Here is a 20980-nt window from a genome sequence, read left to right on the forward strand (position 1 = left end):
GGACTTAGCGGAAGCTCTAAAGGTAAAGTTTGGCACAAACAATAGAACGGGCCGTTCCTTCTACCGTTTCTCGTTTCCTTTTGCTTTCCGCGGTTTGCTCGGGAGCCATTTTCTCTACCGAATAGCAATAGCGCGTTGCATTTATCAAACAAACAGAAAAACATTTATTATTACCTCTGATGGCTGACGGTGCGAAAGGTTGGCAAAGGAAACCTACTAAAAAAACATATTGACCAAACACGGATCATAATACACCACGCAGAGTAAATATGAGCGCTAGAAACATTTTTAAGCAAATAAGTAGTTGTTACAGCAGCAGCAAGTGTAGATGAGCCAACAGCGAGCAAGTTGTTCCGGTGGACCGTTTTGAACCGGAGAGACCATTTGGAAGCAATCGTTGGATGCGTTCGAGAACCATTTCCTAGCCCAATCCTGCCTTGTGTTTTGATAGTAACCGAGTATTAAATGGGAAAAATGAGAGAATACACAAATCAAAGGTTTTTTACGGAAGGCAGAGAGCATGAGAGAGGCAGAGAGATAGAGAGACATCGCACATCGTGGTAATAATTCTTTTTGCCCCTCAAACATAAAAAAGCGGATAGATATACCTAAACGTATTAGAGAAGCGCATCGTAGCGGTTTTGCAATAATAAGATCAAACGCATATTTCTTAGTCGCGATCGCGATCGGTCACGGAGTGTAGATTTTTTTCGATAGAATTTTTACAAGTGATCCAGAAAATCTAGATGATCAAACCAGATTTACAAACATACGTCCTTGTAGTGCATATGAATTTAAGAAACAAAAAAATGCGGGAACATGAATCCTCCACTCTCGGAGAAGTATCGAATAGAAGGATCACACGCGATCGCGAAGTAACTGAACGACACACGAAGTGAAATGAAGTGCCCCGCCTGGCCTGGCACTGTCCAGTTTTTGGCCGGCGAGATCACAGCAGACAAGAAATGGCATTCAGTCGCCGTTCGTTTTCGATCATTCTTGTACATCCGGTACCGGCGAATCCGGAGTTCTCACTGTGTGTGTGTTTGTTTGTATGGCACCTGTGAATGTTAATTATTTCGATGTTTCACAAACATTTTAAAACGTTGTGTATTTTTCGATGTACAACACACCAGAGGCGGCCATTTAGGCGATTTTTCATCTCAATGTCGTCTAACCGCGTATCTCGCGTTCCGGTCTGTGTGCCGTGATCGCACAAACAGCTGGCGCACCGATCAAAATCCGATCACGACTAGCAGCACCACTACTCCTCGTGCAAAGACAGGTTACTCTATATCAAAATATGATCAAATAAGTAGTAAACGTTAACACACAGGCCACAGAGTCGTTGAGATGCATTACATATATATTTTCAATCATTAAGCCTCGAGGACGAGAGTAGTTAGGGCAAAATCAACACATCAAACGTTTCAAAACTGTGTGGCACCATAAAATCAAAGTTTACTGTCTACTAGCTGTCTCTTAATGGCCCAGGTTACGATGTTGAAACGCCCTCAGAGCAGCCCTGTACGCGGGGCTGTTATCTTTTTTGATAGCGAACCAACAGTAACGGCGCACCAACCACGAAAAACCATTTTCTCGTGTACAAAACCAATTCCTGTTGACGAAGCCATTCGCGTAGCAGAAAGGGCTCGAATCTTCCAGCGGCCCCATTTTAGTGATAGAAGAAAGTGTGTTTCTGTAATCCGATTCCGACATTTAACTACAGCTCTCTCCCCGTTTTTGCATTTATTGAAACTAGAAGATTTAATAAACATAAACGGACACACACTGTAACCTGCGACAAGGGCACAGCACATCGGGAGTGGACGCTGGGGTCCAGAGTCCAGAGCGGAGAACAATCCGAAACGAGCCGCGATCGGGTGACAAAAAAACGGGGCCGAAGCCGAAGTGTTGTTTAAAGTGTTACGTTTTTTATTACTGTCTTCTCGTTGGAATTGCTATTATGTTTCACCTAATGCTGTTTGTTTTGTATATAGTGTAGTTATGGTTGTATTCGATACGCATTGTTGTTGAACACTTCTCCTCGAAACGCTCGGTAATATCGACTATACTAGCAGCGGTTGTAATGTAAGCAAAATGTGTGACCAGGGGCCGCCAATCCGTCACACCTCAGTTCAGCGCAATGCCGGCAAACGATGCCTCCAGGTTGCTCGTGTCCGTCGCCTCCATCCGGCTGCGAATGTGGGCCAGTGTGTTTTGGTAGTGCATTTCAATTTGCTTCGTCTCTTCCGTCAGCTCCAGGTTCGGTAGTTCTTCGTTGATTTTCGTTATCAACTGCAACAATCCCGCGGAACGACATTAATGAGTGACTCGTATGAGTGTGATCGCCCTTAACCCCTGACGCGTACCTGATTGAGCATCGACACGGTGATCTGGGAGTTGCCACGGGTGAAGTAGAACAGATAGTGGTTCAGCAGTTCCACGTACAGCTGTAGCTGCACCCCGACGTCCAAGCATTGCGATGCAATTTTAGCCGCCTTCTTCAGGCACTCCAGCGTACGCTTCTCGTCGCGCAGCTCTTGGCCATTTTGTCTGCAATGGAAAAGCGGTCATCAGAAGCTACGTGCATTGCCGAGCTCCGGTGCGCAACATACTTTCCACTCCAGAACAGGCTGGCACACGTGACTACGGCCCGGCACTGGTCGGGCTTCTTCAGCAGCTTCGACGCCGCCAGCGCACAGCTCGTGCGCAACGGTTCGGCATTTTCCTCCGAGAAACACATCATTTGCTCGACGGTCGCGATGATCAGTGTGATCGCGGCAAACTGTGACTTGGAGTCCGATATTTCATCCTCGTACAGTGAGAAAGCCTGCCAAGTGTCAATAACACTTGATGAGGATGATCAGATCGATCGAGGGCACTGAGCTTACCTGTGTCATGAAATCGTACGCCACGGCCTCGTGGTTGGTGTACGCAATCTGGCCGATACAGAGCGCCCCTTGCAGGTACAGCCGCAGCGCTAGCTCCGGCAGCTCGGACTTGGCCAGCACCGCGATGGTGCTGTGACAGAACTGCAGTATCTTCTGGCACTTTTTGTCCCACATCTCGTCTTCAGCCGCGATCGATTTGTACTTGTACGCCAGCTGGTACGCCTGAAAGACGAGCGGCGGAAGTACGTACCGGATACGCTGCTGCCCGCCGAGACCGAAGTGCTTCCGGGCGGAGGACAAAATTTTGTACTGCGTGTCGGGATCGTCCGATCGCAGCAGGTGCACGAACCGGCCCACGATGCCCTGATCCTCGGCAAAGTCCTCCAGGTTGACGCGCTCCGTCGGCTGATCGTCCTGATCGCGGATCAGTGGGGCAATGATCGTCAGCACGCTGTCCACCTGTTCGGCCGTCGGTATGAGCGTTTCGTTCTCCAGTATGTTCATCACGATGTACAGGGCGATCGCTTTCCGGGACGTGTAGTCAAACTTTTCCAGTAGCGGCGTAAAAAACTTCAGTTGCAGTATCGTGATGATGTTATTGTAAAAGTCCACACACAGCCGCAACAACCGGGACAGTTCCTGGTTGACCGAGAGCGAGTGTGAAATGCTGCAAAGTGGGCGTGAAGTGAACGATAGCGACACTGTTGAACCGGCCGTCCGATGGCGTGCCTAACCTACCTTGACATGTTGAGCCGATCGAGTATCTGTGCCGTGGTTTCCAGCACTTTGTCCACGTAGTCCACCCGGTCGGGGTACACTTTCTGCGCCAGGCTGATGAGGGCCACTTGCAACGAAACGGTGTCCTCCAGCGGCAGGTCCTTGCGCATTTGCACAATGTTGGCGATCTGCGTGCTAAACACCTCGAACAGTTGCACCTCCACCGGGATGGCCGAAATCACCTCGGTGCCGGTCGACGTCTGCGTGACCTTGCCGTTGCGCTGATTGTACAGCGCCAGCCGGTCAATGAGCGAGATGATGATGTTCTTCACGTTCACTCCCGACTGCAGCTGGGCGCACGATTTCAGGAATGGATCGAGCGTTTGCAGATGGAACTCGTCCGGGAACACCTGGATGATGCACTCCATCAGGTACTCCTGAGCAATCGCATCCCGGCAGCTGACCACCTGCTCGAGGATGCCGGGCAAAATGAGCCGCTGGTAGACGTCGAGCGTGGCCGACTCGAGCTGCGACAGGCGCACCAGGTTCGTCCCGACCAATATCTTCAGCTCCTCGCGCTCTTTCTCCCGACGGGCTCGTTCACTCGAGTGACCCTGGTGCTGGATGCGGACCCACAGTTTGTTCATTTCGGCAAAGTTGGTCAGCACAAAGTCGATCGCATCGATCACGGTGCCCTCGTTCTCGTCGCCCATCACTACATGCTGCTGCTGCTGCTGGTGCTGCTGCGCGGTCGTGTCGGGCAGAATGTTGCGGGTGCACTGTAGCAAGTAGTTCCGCAGGAAGAGTCCCCTCAGCGGGTGCTGTACACCACGGCACATTTCAACCAAATCCTTCAGTATGCTACGCTTTAACGAGCCGTTCGTTTTGATGTACACCAGCCCGACGGTGATCAGCAGATAGAGCCGCGGCACGATATTGCCCGCGTACTGCACGTGCTCGTACAGATCCGGCACCTTGCGCCCCTTCTGGAACTCGTCCAGCAGGTAGTGCTCGAAGTGACGCAGCTCGTCTGTAATGGCCATGTACAACTCGTAGTAGCTCTTGGGTGATAGTAGCGAGGTACGGAGCTCGCCCAGCATCGTCGAGGCGCACCGCATGGCTTCCATCAGCCGTTCCTTGTCCAGAAACCGCTTCATCTGGAAGGCCTGCGTGCGCACCACGGTGACCGCCTCGGACAGCAGCTTATCCTGCTCGTCCACGGAGTTTATCGGTGTTTGGGGCTGTGGGCGAAAAGTACCAACACAAAAGCGGGATTATTAAAACAGAATCGCACCACCGGAACCGGGAACGCCACGCGTACCCGTGTAACCTGAACCAGCGGGCGCCGGTACAGCGCAGAATTGTCCAAATTGGCCGAGTTCCAAAGGTACATGGCGGTGCGGCGTGACAATTGTTTCGGCGACCGGCTGCTGCTTCGTGACAGGCCACAATAATCGCACGCATTAATCAAGGGCCCCAAATGGTACCATGCCACAAACACATCACAACGAGTGCTACGAAATCGCCTTCGTTCTTATTAACGCCTCTCTCACTTACCATTATCTTTTCCGTGGGGCTCTGTGTGTCGGTGGTGTATCGATATCAATGCCTGCTGCGCCCGTGTTTCGCAGTGAGACGAACCTTTCCTACCGTCAGTGGAATAGGTGGCCACAGTCGACGCGAATCGCGCACAGTCCGATTGCGGTAATTAGTGCTGGTGCCGCGGAGATCGGCGGTGGGAAACTTAACTGATAAAAGATACGATCGGCTGGGCAAAAAATACACTCCCTTCGGTGGAGAATTAGAGCTTATTTCACTCTGACATTCTGTGCGGTGCGGCATATTGGTGTGCGTGACAACCCAATGTTTGCATCCGCCTGACAGTTGCTTGACAGCTTGCATGACTATTCAGCGCCAGGTTACACTTAACAACATATAATTTAAAGAAACCGTTTGTAAATGATGCGACGTGACTCTGTACATTGCCATGAGGTATGATGAGGAGCATTGCCAATTTTTGTTCTTCCACAATAACGGGAGTTGTTTGTGGGAGATTGCTTCGGGCAAATTACACATAACTTCCAGGTTCCTTATTGATTGTTCTACACCTTGGCAAAACACGCTTTCTTCCGCCTTTGCTCGTGCGCTGAAATCATTGGCAAAAGTTATGTTGAAAGATCCGGCGTAATAGTGGTAGACACTATTTTGCTGTCGAAACTGAACTAAGCATTCCAAATTACTACGTAAACTACGTACGCTCCGCAAGTTCGAGAGCGTACGTAGTTTACGTAGTAAACATGACTGTGAACGTAATGGCACAAAAAATTGAAGAAACAACGACAAAAAGTCGAACTTTAAATCTCCGGTTTAATTCCATTTATTGTATAATCATCGTTATTACATAGGTATAGTGAATAAATGACATTAATATCATTAAATATAGACAATTTTTTTTTTGAAAACTTAAAAAACAAACAGCATAATCCTAACGAGTGGCACAGAAAGATGGGCCAAAGTGGGGAGACACTGTGACAAAAATATGATCTCGTTACATCCTTTTTGGCACATTTTTGTCGACAGAGATAGAGAGGGATCCATTGGTTTCGCAAAACGGATCCGATCCAATTTATGAGAGCAATTTACTCAAAAGAAATTGATATAAACGAAAGATCAATGTTAAATATAGCAAACAAAAAAGTTCTCCCATCTAAAACGTCGCCCATCGATATGTGGGGATCGTGGAACTCCCTATACAGTTAGTTATGCTACACAAAAACAATAGATGACGTTTTCATAAAACATTAAACAATTTGTTTGTTTTCTTTTTTTTTCGTACAATGAACACCATCGAAAGCAGTTTTGGTTAAGTGCAGGGCAGGAGTGTGTTTTTAGCGCTGGGTAGCTTTAAGTTTCACGCTGCGGCCTTTCGAAAAGCTAGTCGCTTTGGCTTGCAATTTTGTCTTCTACGTCACTATCTCAACTCATTTCTGCGAAATGTAATCCTAAAAGGGGTCCAAGCAGGGATAAACTACTTGTTTTTGCTCTTCCCATTACTTGTCGGCCGTCGTTTCACGCTCATCGTACCGTCGTCGTCCTTTAATACTGCCTGCAGCTTCACAGCTAGTATAACGGGGAAAATGGGGGGGGGGGAAATATCGGGATATCGGGTACCAAACAGCCGGGCCGGGCGTGCGAGTTGTCTGAGAAACTTTTGGGACACGGGGCACTTCTTGTCGTTTGTGGAAGCCCCAGTTTAGCCACTTCGGTGCCTCGGATAGTTGCGCTGACGGGATGGATGCGGTTCGTAGCCCGTGCTGACGATCATTTCCTGCAGTCCTCCCACCTTGCGTACCGTCTGGACGTGCTCGTGAACGTAGGGGTTCGAGGCAAGAACGTAGCTCTCGATGTCGCACTCGTTGGCACCGCGCAGGATGCGGAACCGGCCATTCTCTCCCCACCAGGGGCCCCACGAGTTAATAGCAATCTAAAAACGGTACGGATACGATCAGGATTGTGGACCGAGCGCGAGTAAGCAAAACACGTTCTTACCCAATACTTCACCACCTCGTAACCGACGCGATCCTCGCCCCAACCAATCAGCCGCACCGAGTGATACCCCGACCGTTCCTCGGCCGGTGTGGAGGCCACCGAATGGCGGTAGACGCCACTCTTGTAGGAGAAGAAGTCTCGATAAACTCGCAGAATGGCTGTTCAAAGAGGGGGAAAATGTTATACCCAAAGGTGGCTTCCAGCAAAGCTGCCGCGGAAACACCGGCCACTTACCCTGTACAGTGCCACGTTCCTTGATTTCGGTCATGATGTCGGTCTCGTTGTTCAGACTGTACGCTGGGCCCATTCGGTACAAGGCGGTGCGGTTCACGTGGATCGGCAGCTCACATCCCGCGCTGACGAGCGTATCGTCCGCATTGATTTTGCACTCGTTCTTGGCTGCCACGTACGGGTGGCATTCTTCGTTCACCACTCTGCCGGACGGATGTTTAGAAAAGTTTATCAAACCTTCGTCACGCAGGAAGTAAGGGGCTTGACTTACCCCACTTTACGCAGGTACTGCCAGGCCTTGTCCAGGTGGCCACCGTTGCATCTTTGCTGACCCCGGACGCAGGCCAGCATCTGCTGCGGGGCCAACTGGACCAGTTCGCGGCCCTTCGAGAGTATAGCGAACCGATCGGACGCCATGGTTGTCGTCGAGAATGCCCAGGACGAGCCACACCAGCCTTTAGTGATGAGTGAGTAAATGGAAACGATGAAAGCGTGTCTGGGTGCGTGCCTTGGCGAAAGTACCTTGGTCACGCGCTCCATTGATGAGTCCTGGCCAGTGCTCGCTGGCGTCGAACTGACTCGGCAGAGGGCCTCCCTTGTTGGTCAACCGTTTCATGGCCTTCACCAGGAACTTTGGCTGGAACGTGCCCAGGCGAAGCACCTTGCCGTCGTCGTACGTTCGGCCCCACCACTCGCTGTAGTTGCCCGCCTTCCAGCCCACCGTGCGTTCGAGGTGGTGCAATTGTCGCAGCAGATCGTCATCCACCAGGCACAAATTATCCGTGCACGTTACCGTTCCGTCCAGATTGCACTTACTAAATCGAGAGAGATAGAGAGACATAGAGAATGCGTTTTCGTCGGTCAACCTATCTGGAACCAGTGCCATACCAGGTGTTGCAGTTGTCGACTACGGGCGCATCGTAGGGTGTGAAGTAGTGCTTCTTGTGCAGACACGAGGGTCTGTTTTCGGGCGGCTGGATTCCTAGGCACACCTCTTCGTAGTCCGGGCAGCAATCACCATGTTCGCCCCTATCACAAAACTGGTCACAGTAGCAGAGTGTAGCTGAAAGAATCGGGAGGAGCGCAGGAGCCATTTTGAGAGTGGTGGCACCGATCCTTTACCGATCAGAACCAACAACGCGGGAACTTACTCGAAATGGGCTGTGAGCAACCATCCTGACGATCCCGGCAGCAGCTATCGTACTTCCGTGACGCACAGTACGGTCCCGGGAAGTCGGCACGGAACCGACTAGCTTGCGGGGCCGCTAGTGCCACCAGCATGAGGAAGGGCACTACCGACAGCATCTTATCAGCGCCGGGTGACCACTGCGAATACAACGGTAACGCACCTTCGATTAAACCCCTAGATTCGCTGCGATCGCTTCTCATCCACAAAGCCACTACGACAAGGTTAGAAAAAATGGTTCCACAAACCGGCGGGTCGTTGTTGGATCTCCCAGCCCCCGGGAGAAACTCGCCACACTTACCATCGAACACCGACCCGAAAACGCTATTTTGGGATTTTCCCCAAAAAGAGCTCTTCAAACAATACGCTGGAATAAATTAAACAACCACCGCCCGCCCGGCTACAGTGACAAGATCCAAGTTCACATTGAGGAGTAACTTGTTGAAACAATGCGTGCATTTGTTCTGGCCGCGACATCGACCGACCTGCCGGTTGTCGGAAGGTAAGTCTCGGAGTTTGTGGCGCTCAGCAAATATAAGAGTGGAACGAAGGCGGTCGGCGTCAGCAACAATTTTGGCGTGTGCTGAAAGTGTGCTTTCTCAAACAGCTTCAAACAGCGTGTTTTGGACGCGCCATCGATCGGGCGGAAGATGTTGTGATGGGCCATCTCCTTCAGAAGTGTGTCTTATGTCAAGATGTCTTCTGGAGGTCATTGCACTTCAATCCAACGGGCGGACGGAACACTAAGCGTGTGCCAAAATGACGGTGAGTCACACGGACCTAGTCATCAGATGCAGAAAGACAGCCGTAGAATTCTAACGACTGTCGGAACTTCAAGATGGACTTGACCCCTAATGGGCGTTCAGTGTGATCGTATTTTGTAAACCTCGGGTTGGTTTCTCCGTTTCTTAGACACTCGCAGCTAGTCCGGTGATTCACACTAATCAGTGTGCCGAGCCGAGGAGGAGGGTTTAGCAACCGGAATTCGAATTCCCCTTTGCATCCGGCACTGGGAAGGACTGAGCGAAAACAAATGGAATGCCAAAGAAACAGCGCAAAGCAGCAACAGCAGCAGCAGCAGCAGCAAAAAAATGGCGGTAGTAGTGGCTCAATTTAACACCGGTGAGTTCATAAATGGACGGGATAAAAATAAACATCGCAGTCATGCAGTCGAGTGGCTTGTTGCGGTGGCGACGGCGGCGGGCCTCCCAACAACGCCTTCCACTTTGCCGTCAGCGCCTGTGCAACCAGCCACGGTGCCAGAAACGACTCAGGTGCGACAGAGGCTGCTGATTAGAGTGTGCCTACTTTCGGCCGCTCGGTCCACCACCGGTAGCCAGGGACACTTCAGGGGCCCCATTGGCATTGACATTGACAGACATACAATATGCCCGCTCGACTCGACCCCGCCGCCGCGTAGTAGTCCCTGCCCCGGTGGACAACGAAACGACCACAGCCAACCGCGATGCGACGGAAACTACGCACTTCGAGCATTGCTGCTTTCGAGTGTCAAATTTGGCCAAAAATTGTGTAAATACCGATTGTGTTTACCGTGCCCGTTGGGTGCATCGCAGCGGGCGCAGCATGTTTTTTGGCAACAATAGACTGCAGTTTGCATTCCGTGGTCCGGCACCACCACAGACAACACCTACGGCCACGGTGCAATGTGCGAAATGTAGCAAAGTCGTGCTAAGTGCCAAGTGGTTACAAACGTTACCAACGCTCTTTCAAATAAAGATCGCTTCCCGTGCGTCGCCAAATATTTGGTTGTATTTGTTCTCCGCAAACAATCACACATGATTACAACCCGTCCAAAGCAATAGAAGTAAAAGGTATGCATGATGCGTGTCAATACGAAAGCACTATGCTATTACGATTATGAATAATGATGGCGGCTTAATTTTAGGATCTTCATCGGACAACACCATCTGGCGCACGGCTTCCTATGATCGACCCACTGCGAACGACCCACTGCGTTTCGGGTGCGATTTATTGCACAACTCAGCACCTCGCTCCGTCCCCGATGTCCACCACGGGGCACGTGTCGGCAAAGGGAAGCTGAAACAAAACGTTCTATTTTTTCCCAAAAACAAACACACCATGCACGAGATGCAACCGAGAACCGCGACGACGCCAAGTCTTCGCACCAAGAGCAGTGCCACACGCGAGGGTACGAAGCCGTTGCCGGCTGTTTCCAAACTGACAAACGCGACGATGAAGATGTCTCTGAGAACAGCTTCGGCCACCGCTTAATGATGCAACACACCTTATCACACACAATCTCTGCAGCACCGACTTCGGTGGGCCTTCCCGCTCAGCATGTGTCGCTATAATTTATCTGGCCGCAGCGGCAGCATCCAGAGTGGGGCCGGTTTCTGGGCCGATGGGCGTATGCACAGTGTGCCATCGCGCGCGCTGCCACTGCTGCTACCTCTCCAACGGCTGACATTGGACCAATAATTATTCTAATCTCTTCATTATCCTCATTCTGGTGTGGCCCCGGAACCGTAGTCGGAACAATAAATTGGGGCGGCAAACACGGCGATACTTGACACTCTGCCTAACGCAGGAATCCTTCAGCACCGATTAGCCTAATGAAGTGGCGCTCGCTAAGATAGAGATATCGTAGCCACAACGTAGTAGTAATCAGTCAAACCACTGCTATATGTCATTTCGTAAGAAAAGCGTCAAAGCCACATTAGCGATTCATTCACATTAGCACGTTCAAGTTTTTTGGGACTCGCACTCGGAGGTCTTCCGGATTGGAACCAGCAGTGGAACCAGGTGGCGCGAGATTGATCTGGCCACCAACGTACTGCTATTAGTAGAACAAAAAGGACCACCTACTCCAAGACAATGTAGGTAGGAAGTTCAAGTCGGGTGGATGCAGCGTGCGCGCTCGGATGCAGTTGCCAGGCCGGTGCGCCCGGCGTGCACGGAACTATTTTAGTAACCCGAAGAAAAGAAGAAAAAATCGGAACATATGTTGCGTTGTGTTTTGGGGGCCCCATCGGTAACTCAATACTGCCCATGCTCTTCAGACACCCGCGCGCGGCCAACGTCCAGCGCGTGTCCGGTGCACCCAAGATTTAATGGATATGTGCAATAAATAACGCAATACTATCGACTGTCGGAGGACCCCGACAACCGCCTATATTTAGTGGTGCACCATTCACCACATTTATCGCCCGTTTTCTCGTATTCGTCTCGTATCGAAAAGAAAGTGCCGGCCGCACTAGGAGTCCGCCGGGCCAAGGATAATGTTTGGTTGAAATATCAAGGACCGGAACCGCGGTTAATGTGGGTGACATTTGGAACCGCCGCAGCACGCCGCAATAAAGGTACTCTAGGTGGTGCACTACTTCCGCACGCCGCTGTCTGTTTAACGACCGGCGGGCCGAGTATTTATGTTCTTGATGTGACACCAAACAGGGTGTATGTACACAGGTCGCGTGGCTCTAGTGTCGCCAAATATTTGCCCCCTTGCCCTTATCTGAAGTGCCCCGCGTCCGGCGGCCGAGTGGCGACTAGAGGCCGAAACACGTGCTAAGGGGCCATTGGCTATCGACGGGTGAATCATCCATCTTGGGTGCTGTGGGATCGTTCCAGTAACGCGCTGGAATGCCGGGTCCCGGGGGGGATGTTTACTTTGTGGTCCGTTTCCGCGATAAGAGTTGTGCGAAATCAGCTGGACTTTCCGCACCGCGCCCGTGGCGTGAGGTGTTTATTCACGGTCGCGTGACCAACGCAGCCCCTGCGACCTCCATAACAATTCTTCATGGCCGAGTACTGCTACGGTGATGGTCGCGACCTTCTCGCACTCAATTGTTGGCAATTGCGATCGTCTTGCCGTGATCGCGATCTGTGTGATCTCTGACGCGAAACATTGTCGTGCCCGCTGCGTCAGCTGGCCTGCCAGCTGACGAGCGATCTGTTATCGGGCACCCCCGGGAGTGAAAGAGTTACGGGAGAATTGAAGAGGTTACACTCGGTGGAAGAAATTGGCTCGAGTAGTGTGAGCCGCTCTGGCGGATCGAAACTAGACTCGAGAACAACAAGTACGCGCCCCGCCAGCTGATGTAGGGTGACGCCGGCGATTCCCGTTGGGGGCCGAGAATCTGGGGAAGACCGACCGACGGGGCCCCTCGTTGTTGTTGGCCACCGCCGCCAGGAGGTAAATAAAACACTCCAAGACAGACATCGGGGACGGCGGTGGCGATGGATGAGTAGTATAGAATGTGAAGTATTTTAATTGATGGCAGATACAAATGGCCGTTTTGCCGTGCTGTGCCCCGCCTAGCAGCCTGGGACCAACCCGTGCCCGGCTGGGTGCCAAACGAGGCGGGTGGCGTAGATTTGAATAACTGAAAGGCGGCCAGAGATACAAACCGTCGAATACTCTGTTACTCACCAACCCACGGACTCGGACTGTGACTGTCGTCGCTCACCCTCTTCGGGCGGGGCTACCTATAATTGAGGCTGATGATTTCATTTCACATGCAAAATTCCGTGCCGTGGTTCGCTCAAGAGAATGGTTCCGATGCTTCTCGTGATCTTCATTGTGATGTTGCCGCGGTGCCGCGACCGCGGGCTGTGAATGGCGAGTGACGTGATCGTCGTACGATAATAGACCGACCGACTGAGACCTGCAGAACCCCCAGGCGATCACCAGGACCCCCTTCTCTGGCAAAGCGCAAGAAGGAGATGGTCTATTACCGAAACTAACTCCACATTACCCGAAAAGCCATAAAACGCGTGCACGATCCGGAGGTGTCCCGGGTGGGTGCGCGGAGTGTTTTTACCGGAATCTAGGTACCGAAAGATGGATGACCAAAATATTTACCTTTTTGCGAAGGAGAGTAAACAAATGGATTGGTGCCGGAATGTGAAGAAGCTGATCGGATCCAAAAATTCATCAAAACCCACCCGGGCGCCCGGGAGCGGCTTACCGGCGGGATAACTTTTGCAAACGCCACGTTAACCGTCGTTTTCTTGTGTTTTTTTTCTAGACTTTTATGCAGTTGGGAACAAGTCGCTGAATGTCGCTGGCACACCATCGCCGGCTAACGAACCACCAGGGAGAGCAGGACCCGCGGTGTTGGCTCTGGCGCCACGCTGGTGCCGCTCTCCGGTCGTCAAATTAATCAGCCCGCCATTACGGGGAAGGTCTACTCCTCCGCCACCACCGCGTGCAACGCTAGAGAAAGCGTCCGAAAAGGACCGCCTTCGGGCGGGCGCGCAGTGAAAGTGCAGCATGCAAATACCGCCAGGCGCACCAGGCGCAACACACGACACACTGCGCCCGCTGGTGGTGTTATGGCTTTGCGGTCTCGTCACGGGACGTCACGACCCCCTCGTAGCTCACCCACCACCACGGCCGAGGCGAGAGCAATAGATGGCTGGACCGCACGCGTATCGAATAGCCGGCCTGCGGTGAAACCCGAAAGAACTCGCCAGGCTGATCGCGAGGAACTCGTTTTGTGCTGGAGTACACCCGCTGGGAAGAAGAAAGAGTACAAAACACTGCCAACGTAATGGGAGGGCTCCGCAGCTCCGTGGCTTTAGCTTCGTCACAGTGTGTGTGCCGAGACCCTGTGGCCACCTCCACTATTCTTATTTTTGCGCTAGATTTTGATAACAGCCGGCCGCCACTACCGTCTGTAATCACTAGCCTGTCTGCCTTAGCCAATCGATTGATCCGTGGAGCTAAAGCTAACAACACCCCGTTGATAATTGATCATAAACCCCGGTCCGCTATCGAACAAGTGATTGTTGGGGGAATCTGCGCCACGGTTCGCCTTTCGATCGATTCGATTGGGCTCTCCTCAGGAGCCGCCCTGCCCTGATTGAGCCCTGTGGTGATTTGTTGCCAAAACGTGAACGGCGCTCCGGTACGGGGATGACTTATGATGGGATGGCGGCGGACCGTCTTCGTGGCCAGCGAGCCTATTAAGTGATTTATGAACCTCTACAATTGAACCGATGAAAGTCGATGCGCGTGCTCTCGATTTCTCTCCACTTCTGGGTCGGTACCTACCAGAGGGTCCATTGTCCGTTTCCCTGTCCCGCCATTTATCTTTTCGATGGTTTCGAGTACCACCTCTGGTTCTGGTCCTAGTCCTGCACATCCGGCGCCAACGATACATCAATTAATTGAGAAATTGAAATGCAGTTTTGAACAGATTCCCACATCGGAGTGGCGCACTCGCGGTCGGCGATACAGTGACTAACCCAAAAGCTGCGCCCACCTTGCGCAGAAAAACACCGAAAATGTTCGAAATCGAATCAGGCCTGACTATAATACATCATCGCGATCCGGATCCGACCCGGAGGCCAACACCGCCACGGTCCGGCACGGCACGGTTCTCTTGGGGAGCAAGATTTTGATCAGGAAGTCATAAATATTCCGCCGCCCCCCCATTAGGAACCGGCACTGCTACGAGGTCGCGAAGAAGAATTCCCGTGGGACCCGGGCGGACACTTGTACGGTGAAGGGGTGAAAATAGAAAGTTTTTGCAACAACAACCAACCGGGAGCGGAGCAATAGAACGTTCGCCCGCTCCGGCCCCCGTGTGGGGCGTTATGGAGGCGTATTACCTACTCTGCACGCGGTCCGGGTCCGGTGTAGGTGAGCTCCCAGTGCCCGGGCCCGCACCATTTATTTTTAAAACCACTAGCTGGTGGCCACCAGCAAAACAGCCAAACACCGTTTTGCAGCCTTGGGAATTGAAGCAATTGGCCCGAATTAGCCCGTGGCGCCTCGCTTTACTGCTGCTGCCGGACCGACCACCAGAAACTGGGCACCCACAGAAGACCTAGAGAAGAAGGTGTTTAGCAGCAGGTCGAACCCGGTCTGTTTTTGTGTGATCGGGCCATTCGAATCAATTGCGCCAGCATTGATGTGATCGTTTGCCGCTCAAAATTTGCACACTCATGTTGTCGAGTGTCCTCACTGGAAGCTCCATAAAACTCTGATAAAACCAACCGCGTTTGGTCGTAACGGTTATTGGTGTCGATAGCTCGATGCTACTGTTCCGCCCGATAGTTTATATTCAACGAGGATCGGTTATTCAACAACAACCGTCTCGGCTATCTCGGACCACGAAAGAGCGTCCGGAAGGAGATCACGCACGACACGGATCCATTAATCCGTTTTTGGCCGGGGGACGACTTCAGAAGCACGATCCGAACCGTGGGCCTTGCTGTCGCCAAAACGAACGGAAACGATCAATTATCGTGTCGCAGCATTTTGCGTTTTGGCACCGCGCGGGACACACGGTCGCGTCGAAAATGGTTCCTGGAGCCTGGAGCAGCAGCAGTAGCAGTGGTACCCTTATTTGTGCGTCTATTAACAACCGTATTGACACATAATCAAGACACTTCAAAAAGAGTTCGCGCTCCTTCCTTCCGATCTTTGACCACTCCGTCCGGGGTCGAGTCGTCGTTTGTTTATCTTTAATTACCACAGCCCGGCGGCCGTCGCTAGAGGGTTATTTTCTGTGTGCATTAGATTAGAGACCCGAAAACGACGATGCCATCTTTAGCAGCGAAGTATCTGTAAGACAAACCACTGTGTATTCTAATTCGCTGTGAGTCACCCTATGCCTGGCGTACACAGGACACACCTTTCTGCTGGACGGAAGGCGATTGGTAGCTGGCATTACGTACGTAAATTACCTAATCGTGCGCGCGCCTGTAAAATGACTCCATGCGGTTGCTATTTGTCAAGGGGCGCGCGCTCGCTTCAAGGACACTCCGGTCTCTGGTAGGCCGAAGGCTGGTGCTGGTGGCGCCTATGATAATAAATCAATTGGGCCAATGAACCAGGTGCTGGAAAGGTGGTGAGCCGTTGTCACGCTAAAATCTAGCCACGGTCGGAAGCGGTGATCGGATTCAATGTCATCGGGAAAGATTAAGGGGCGAAGAATGAGGCTCTGACGTGATCGTAAATCATAAGGCCCTCAATCTTCCGGCCCGGACGGAGATGATCTATACCCCCCCCCCCCCCCCCCGGAGAGGCCGAGGAGCCTGTCCGCACTAATTGATGGGGCTTAGAAGGAGACGACGCCCGGGGACAAATCGACCCTACCCACGGTGTTGTCGCTTTCGGATGATGAATGGGCGTCACTCACGACCGATGGCCGGTGGACGGAGAAAACAATTGGCTCGAACAACGGCGCAAACCAACGCACATTAATGCGCATCGATGCAAATTTTATGCTCCACGAAATTCAACCGAATACCGGCAGCTGCACCCTCACAGACGCGCCGAGCGAACGTGGCATTCCAAGAAGAATGACATCATCGTCATCGTCGTCGAAAGTGGTGCAATCTAATCGGAATCTACCGGCAGCATGTTGTCGCGCGCGGGTTTTCGGAGTCGCGATCAACATATTAATAATTCATCGACGGCAGCGACCAGAATATACCAGAAAGATCGCGAGAGAGAGAAAGAGAAAGCATGTGAACTGTTATCATCATTGAGACATGCCAAAACATCGCCTAATCCTGAGTAACGCCTAGCACGGCCCTGTGCGAGGCGCAGTTTGTCGCGGATTATCTACTGTAAGTTGGCTGTCCACGGTGCTATCGCTGACATTTAACTTATTCAAATATATTTGGCAAAACCAGAAACCAGCCCCGAGAAAGAGAGGCCCCAGTAGCACCCGAGTCACCGCCGGCAGCCGATGTCCTTAATTTATGGACCTTCGCAGCAGCAGGTTAAGGACTGAACATCATGACATCATGAGCCCAACTATTTGGCTTCCCTCCCCTCGCCCTCTTTCTCTCTCTCTCTCTCTCTCTCCGGGTCGCACAAGTTGGAAATCGAATTCATAAGCAATTGACATCAATCAAAACACCATCATCATCAGGAAAGGACGCACACGCCACCCAAAGCGCAGCATTGTCGCGCGTTGCTGTAGGTCCACAATTCGGGTGACAAATTGGGAGAGGAAGCCACAGCCACTACGGGGTGCGTCGTGTGGCCCCCATCGGCCGTTATGACCCAATTTCCAATGATCTTCCATCATGCGCTATCAGCACCCGCGATAGCCACACGGGCGTATCGATAGCTCTAGCACCCACCACCGATAGGTGACCTTGAAATCGACGTCCAATACACACGGCCCCCCGAGAGACCCCTAATCGTGCGTGGTTCAGTGACACCACCTCTCTCTCTCTCCCTTTCCCTCCCCGGGGGCCATAACGATTTATGAACGGGCCATTTTTCATGGCTACCCCCGGCGGCGGCGGCGGCAGCGGCGGTCCTCGTATCCCGGTGGTGTGGTAAAACTCAGCCACGGAGCCATTAAAAATTAACTTGTTGCCGTTTGCCATCGATAAACACACACAGACGGGTGCGGGCATGGCTTCCGCGGGCTCCGTCATCGAAGTCGGGTCGGGTAACGGTGGCCTGGGGGAACGGCTTAATGTGAAATACTTGTACACAGCATTCTGTTCTTCTTTTTTAGGAATAAAATGCCGACCTATTCGACATTCAACCCACCAGCAGCGCGATCCTGCGGAGAACGATGCGATCCTTAGCGATGACGGAACGGTCGGCAACGCGATCGCGTTTCGGAATTCGGATCCTGCAACAAAGGCCCACCGGGGTGGTGTGTCTGGCGCGGCTCTGAGGTTATGCAACGGCGGACGAGCGCCCGCGCGCGAAACAATGTACCCAGCTTCGGCCTCCCGCGTTTGTCGTAATGGGACGCGTTGAATTATAGGTTGTCCAACGGAGTTTTTGTGCGCATTCCAGCGATACCCTAGCAGCGGGGATTGGCACCCCGATCTAATCCCTGTTCCGGCTTAGCAGATTCAGGCTTCTGGCCCCATTAGACCCGGGACGTTTGCCCCTGTGATATGGTATGCAAATTAAATGTAACATTTATGCGTCCGTGGATTGGTGACGGATTCAGAGAGTTCAATGCCAAAACGCAACTGGAATATCTAATCCGAGTGCGGGTTGAGAGGATCAGCAACAACAACAAGCTCCACACGTCAGCGCAGATTTCTGGATTACTGACTAACGCAAAACCTACCCCGAATGGCACGACCGCGAGTGACGAAGCGTCGGAAGGTTGGATCCGCGGAAACGGACTCGAACTTTACGGTTTCCCAGGAACCCGGACCTATGTAGCTAAAATAAGGCACGAACGGGGGGGCCACGAAATTTTAAGAAACGAGTTGATTAATCAGCGAGAGCCGTATCAATGTTCCAAGAAACCTCACTTCAAGCCGCTCGAATTATTCATCGTCACCTCCGGAAAGTAGTTCGTTCGTGGAACGCCCCAACCCTTGGTTATGGCCACAGGAGTATTTTGCACCAAAGAGTCATGGTGTTTGGGGGGTAGTTCCTGGACGTGCAGGAGTCACACCCGGATATAAAAATCAAACTTGAGAGGCCTGCGGATCGGAATTCCGTTTGGAATTGGAATGCATCAGCTGGGGCACCCACTCGGAGCACAAGTCGCACGCCCGGCTCAATCCCGCCCATTGTGTGCACCAATAATTGATCTCTCTTATCTTTGCTGTCGCCCGGTTTTAGACACACGTCGATAGCACCTCCCGCACCCTTGGTCACCCGGCTCATTGATAACGCTGGGAATGAGGAAGTCGAGTAGGCAAATGGTATTTGGAGGATTACCACGCGGTTCTCTGGAACTGGGCTCCACAAGGACACGAGAGTGCGTGATTGGACTGGCTTTGCAGCGTGACATCAGGTCCCTAGAGTCATGAGAACCGGATGACTCATCCCGCTTGCTTGGAGGCACAATTGGAAACCCAGCACAAGAAGCGACACCGTCGATGGTCAATTCGCCGGTCAATGTATGAGCCAAACGGTGCCACAGCGAGTGGCAGTAAAAATTTTATAGATTTTCATATCAAGCGCGACCGTATCCGATGCACGCACAACCCGCAGATCTAAATGACCCGAGTTCCCGATGGTTTCTTCTCCACGCTCCTGTTCCTGCTGCGTTGTTTACGGTGTTTGTGAGTGTTTGAGTTGCACATTCCAGTGAAGCCTGTCCCCGGGTGGATTACCTACATGATGATGATGATCGCGGCTGCCCGCTGTGTGGTAGGCAAACATCTGCACCTTCACCGGATGAGAGCGCCGAAGCGCGAGGTCTCGAATCTTGCCGCGCGTTATCTTATCGTACGCGCGGGCGCGTTCTGTCGTACGAGTAAAATTCATTTAACAAAATTCATTCGTCCGCTCGCGCAGACGTACGATTCAGGAGGAAGGTACCCGTTTCCCGCTTCCGAGATCTGCATGTATCTGCTGCCAGTTATTGAATTGAGATCAAATGCTGATAACCCTGCTCACAGCAGCCGGAAATCGCAATAGCAAAAACACACCAAAATGCGTCATGCGTAGGACGACGATCGGAGCCGCGATTCGCGACACGAAGAAAAAGGCACCACAAACGCAAAGATGGCGCCCACGCGACACACATGCACTCCAGGCGCGCGGATTGTCACCCAAAAATCGCAAACCGTTGGAAGAAAGCGTTCCCTTGCTTGAGCCATACACGCGCATGCACAGGTCAGTTTGTGTCGCCAGCCATCCAGCCAGCCAGCATTCTCTTTTCAGTTTCTGTGATCGAGCAGTACCGGAGGGTTCCGATTTCCGTTAAGAAACATAAAATATAATATAAAGTAACTGTTGACCACAGCAGAAATATGTGTGCGCCTCACCCCGTCGGCAGAAAATAGGGAACAATGTCAAGCACACCGACCACCGGGCATTCGTCGGAGCGCGCGTTAGTAAGTATTTTGCGCGAACAGCAAAGTTAGCAATTTCAAATCTTTTTTCTTTCTTCCGCTGCACTCTGGCTGACCACACGGTGTCCCCAACCGCACTTGGGGACAGTCCACAGCCACGCGAGAACACAGCGATCCACAAACCCCTTAGGTCCTAAAAGAGATTGCTAACCTCAACTAAGCCGCCGCAGTCTATGGCAGCAGTAGCAGCAACGTAAGGCTTCCTTGCTCGTCCTCGTCCTCGATGCACTTCTTCCTGGCACTTGCAGTTTCGATTTCGCGGCCGATTTAGCAAACAACAAGATGTATACTGAGCTCGATTCGCTCAGCGCCAGCTGTTTTGATATCCGCCCGATTTCGCAGGAACGCCGAGCGCCTAATGGCGATCGGAGCTTTCCGGTCGCCCGAATGTGTCGCGCCGAAACGCCAACACACGCAGCGCAGCGCACCCACACGCGCACCCCTTTCACGCGCACGGTGGAGCCTGCGCCGCGTTTTCTCAAACAAAACGAACTATGGGGAAACGGCGGTCATAAACCAACTTAAACAGGTAGGATTTTAGTTATATTTTCCTAAACTAGGTAATTTAGCTATGCGCGATCCGAATTTTTCCCCTTCCATGTAAAAGTTG

At 52.1% G+C, this 20980-nt stretch overlaps 2 protein-coding genes across 4 annotated transcripts; both read right to left on the reverse strand.

Moving 5' to 3' along the window:
• Window positions 1-1949: 1949 nt before the first annotated feature.
• LOC131212682 (vacuolar protein sorting-associated protein 35) lies at window positions 1950-5363 on the reverse strand. 2 transcript variants are annotated; one of them, XM_058206651.1, is made up of 6 exons: window positions 5169-5363; window positions 3633-4852; window positions 2895-3561; window positions 2619-2833; window positions 2373-2556; window positions 1950-2298 (listed from the first exon to the last, which is right to left on the reverse strand). In XM_058206651.1, the coding sequence occupies exons 1-6, from the start codon at window positions 5169-5171 to the stop codon at window positions 2134-2136; spliced, it is 2454 nt and encodes an 817-aa protein (XP_058062634.1). In that variant the 5' UTR covers window positions 5172-5363; the 3' UTR covers window positions 1950-2133. The 2 variants fall into 2 exon arrangements, with proteins under 2 accessions (XP_058062634.1, XP_058062626.1); XM_058206643.1 differs by lacking the exon at window positions 5169-5363 and adding an exon at window positions 4942-5004.
• Window positions 5364-5972: 609 nt separating this feature from the next.
• On the reverse strand, window positions 5973-20636 carry LOC131206021 (uncharacterized peptidase C1-like protein F26E4.3). 2 transcript variants are annotated; one of them, XM_058198372.1, is made up of 8 exons: window positions 20522-20636; window positions 8543-8717; window positions 8280-8454; window positions 7914-8206; window positions 7663-7846; window positions 7395-7594; window positions 7161-7318; window positions 5973-7095 (listed from the first exon to the last, which is right to left on the reverse strand). In XM_058198372.1, exons 2-8 carry the CDS (start codon window positions 8694-8696, stop codon window positions 6865-6867), a joined length of 1395 nt encoding a protein of 464 aa, XP_058054355.1. In that variant the 5' UTR covers window positions 8697-8717; window positions 20522-20636; the 3' UTR covers window positions 5973-6864. The 2 variants fall into 2 exon arrangements, with proteins under 2 accessions (XP_058054355.1, XP_058054354.1); XM_058198371.1 differs by lacking the exon at window positions 20522-20636 and adding an exon at window positions 10677-10760.
• Between the last annotated feature and the right edge of the window lie 344 nt (window positions 20637-20980).

Source organism: Anopheles bellator, chromosome 1 (assembly GCF_943735745.2).
Source record: "Anopheles bellator chromosome 1, idAnoBellAS_SP24_06.2, whole genome shotgun sequence".
In the NCBI taxonomy this organism is placed as follows: Eukaryota; Metazoa; Arthropoda; class Insecta; order Diptera; family Culicidae; genus Anopheles; species Anopheles bellator.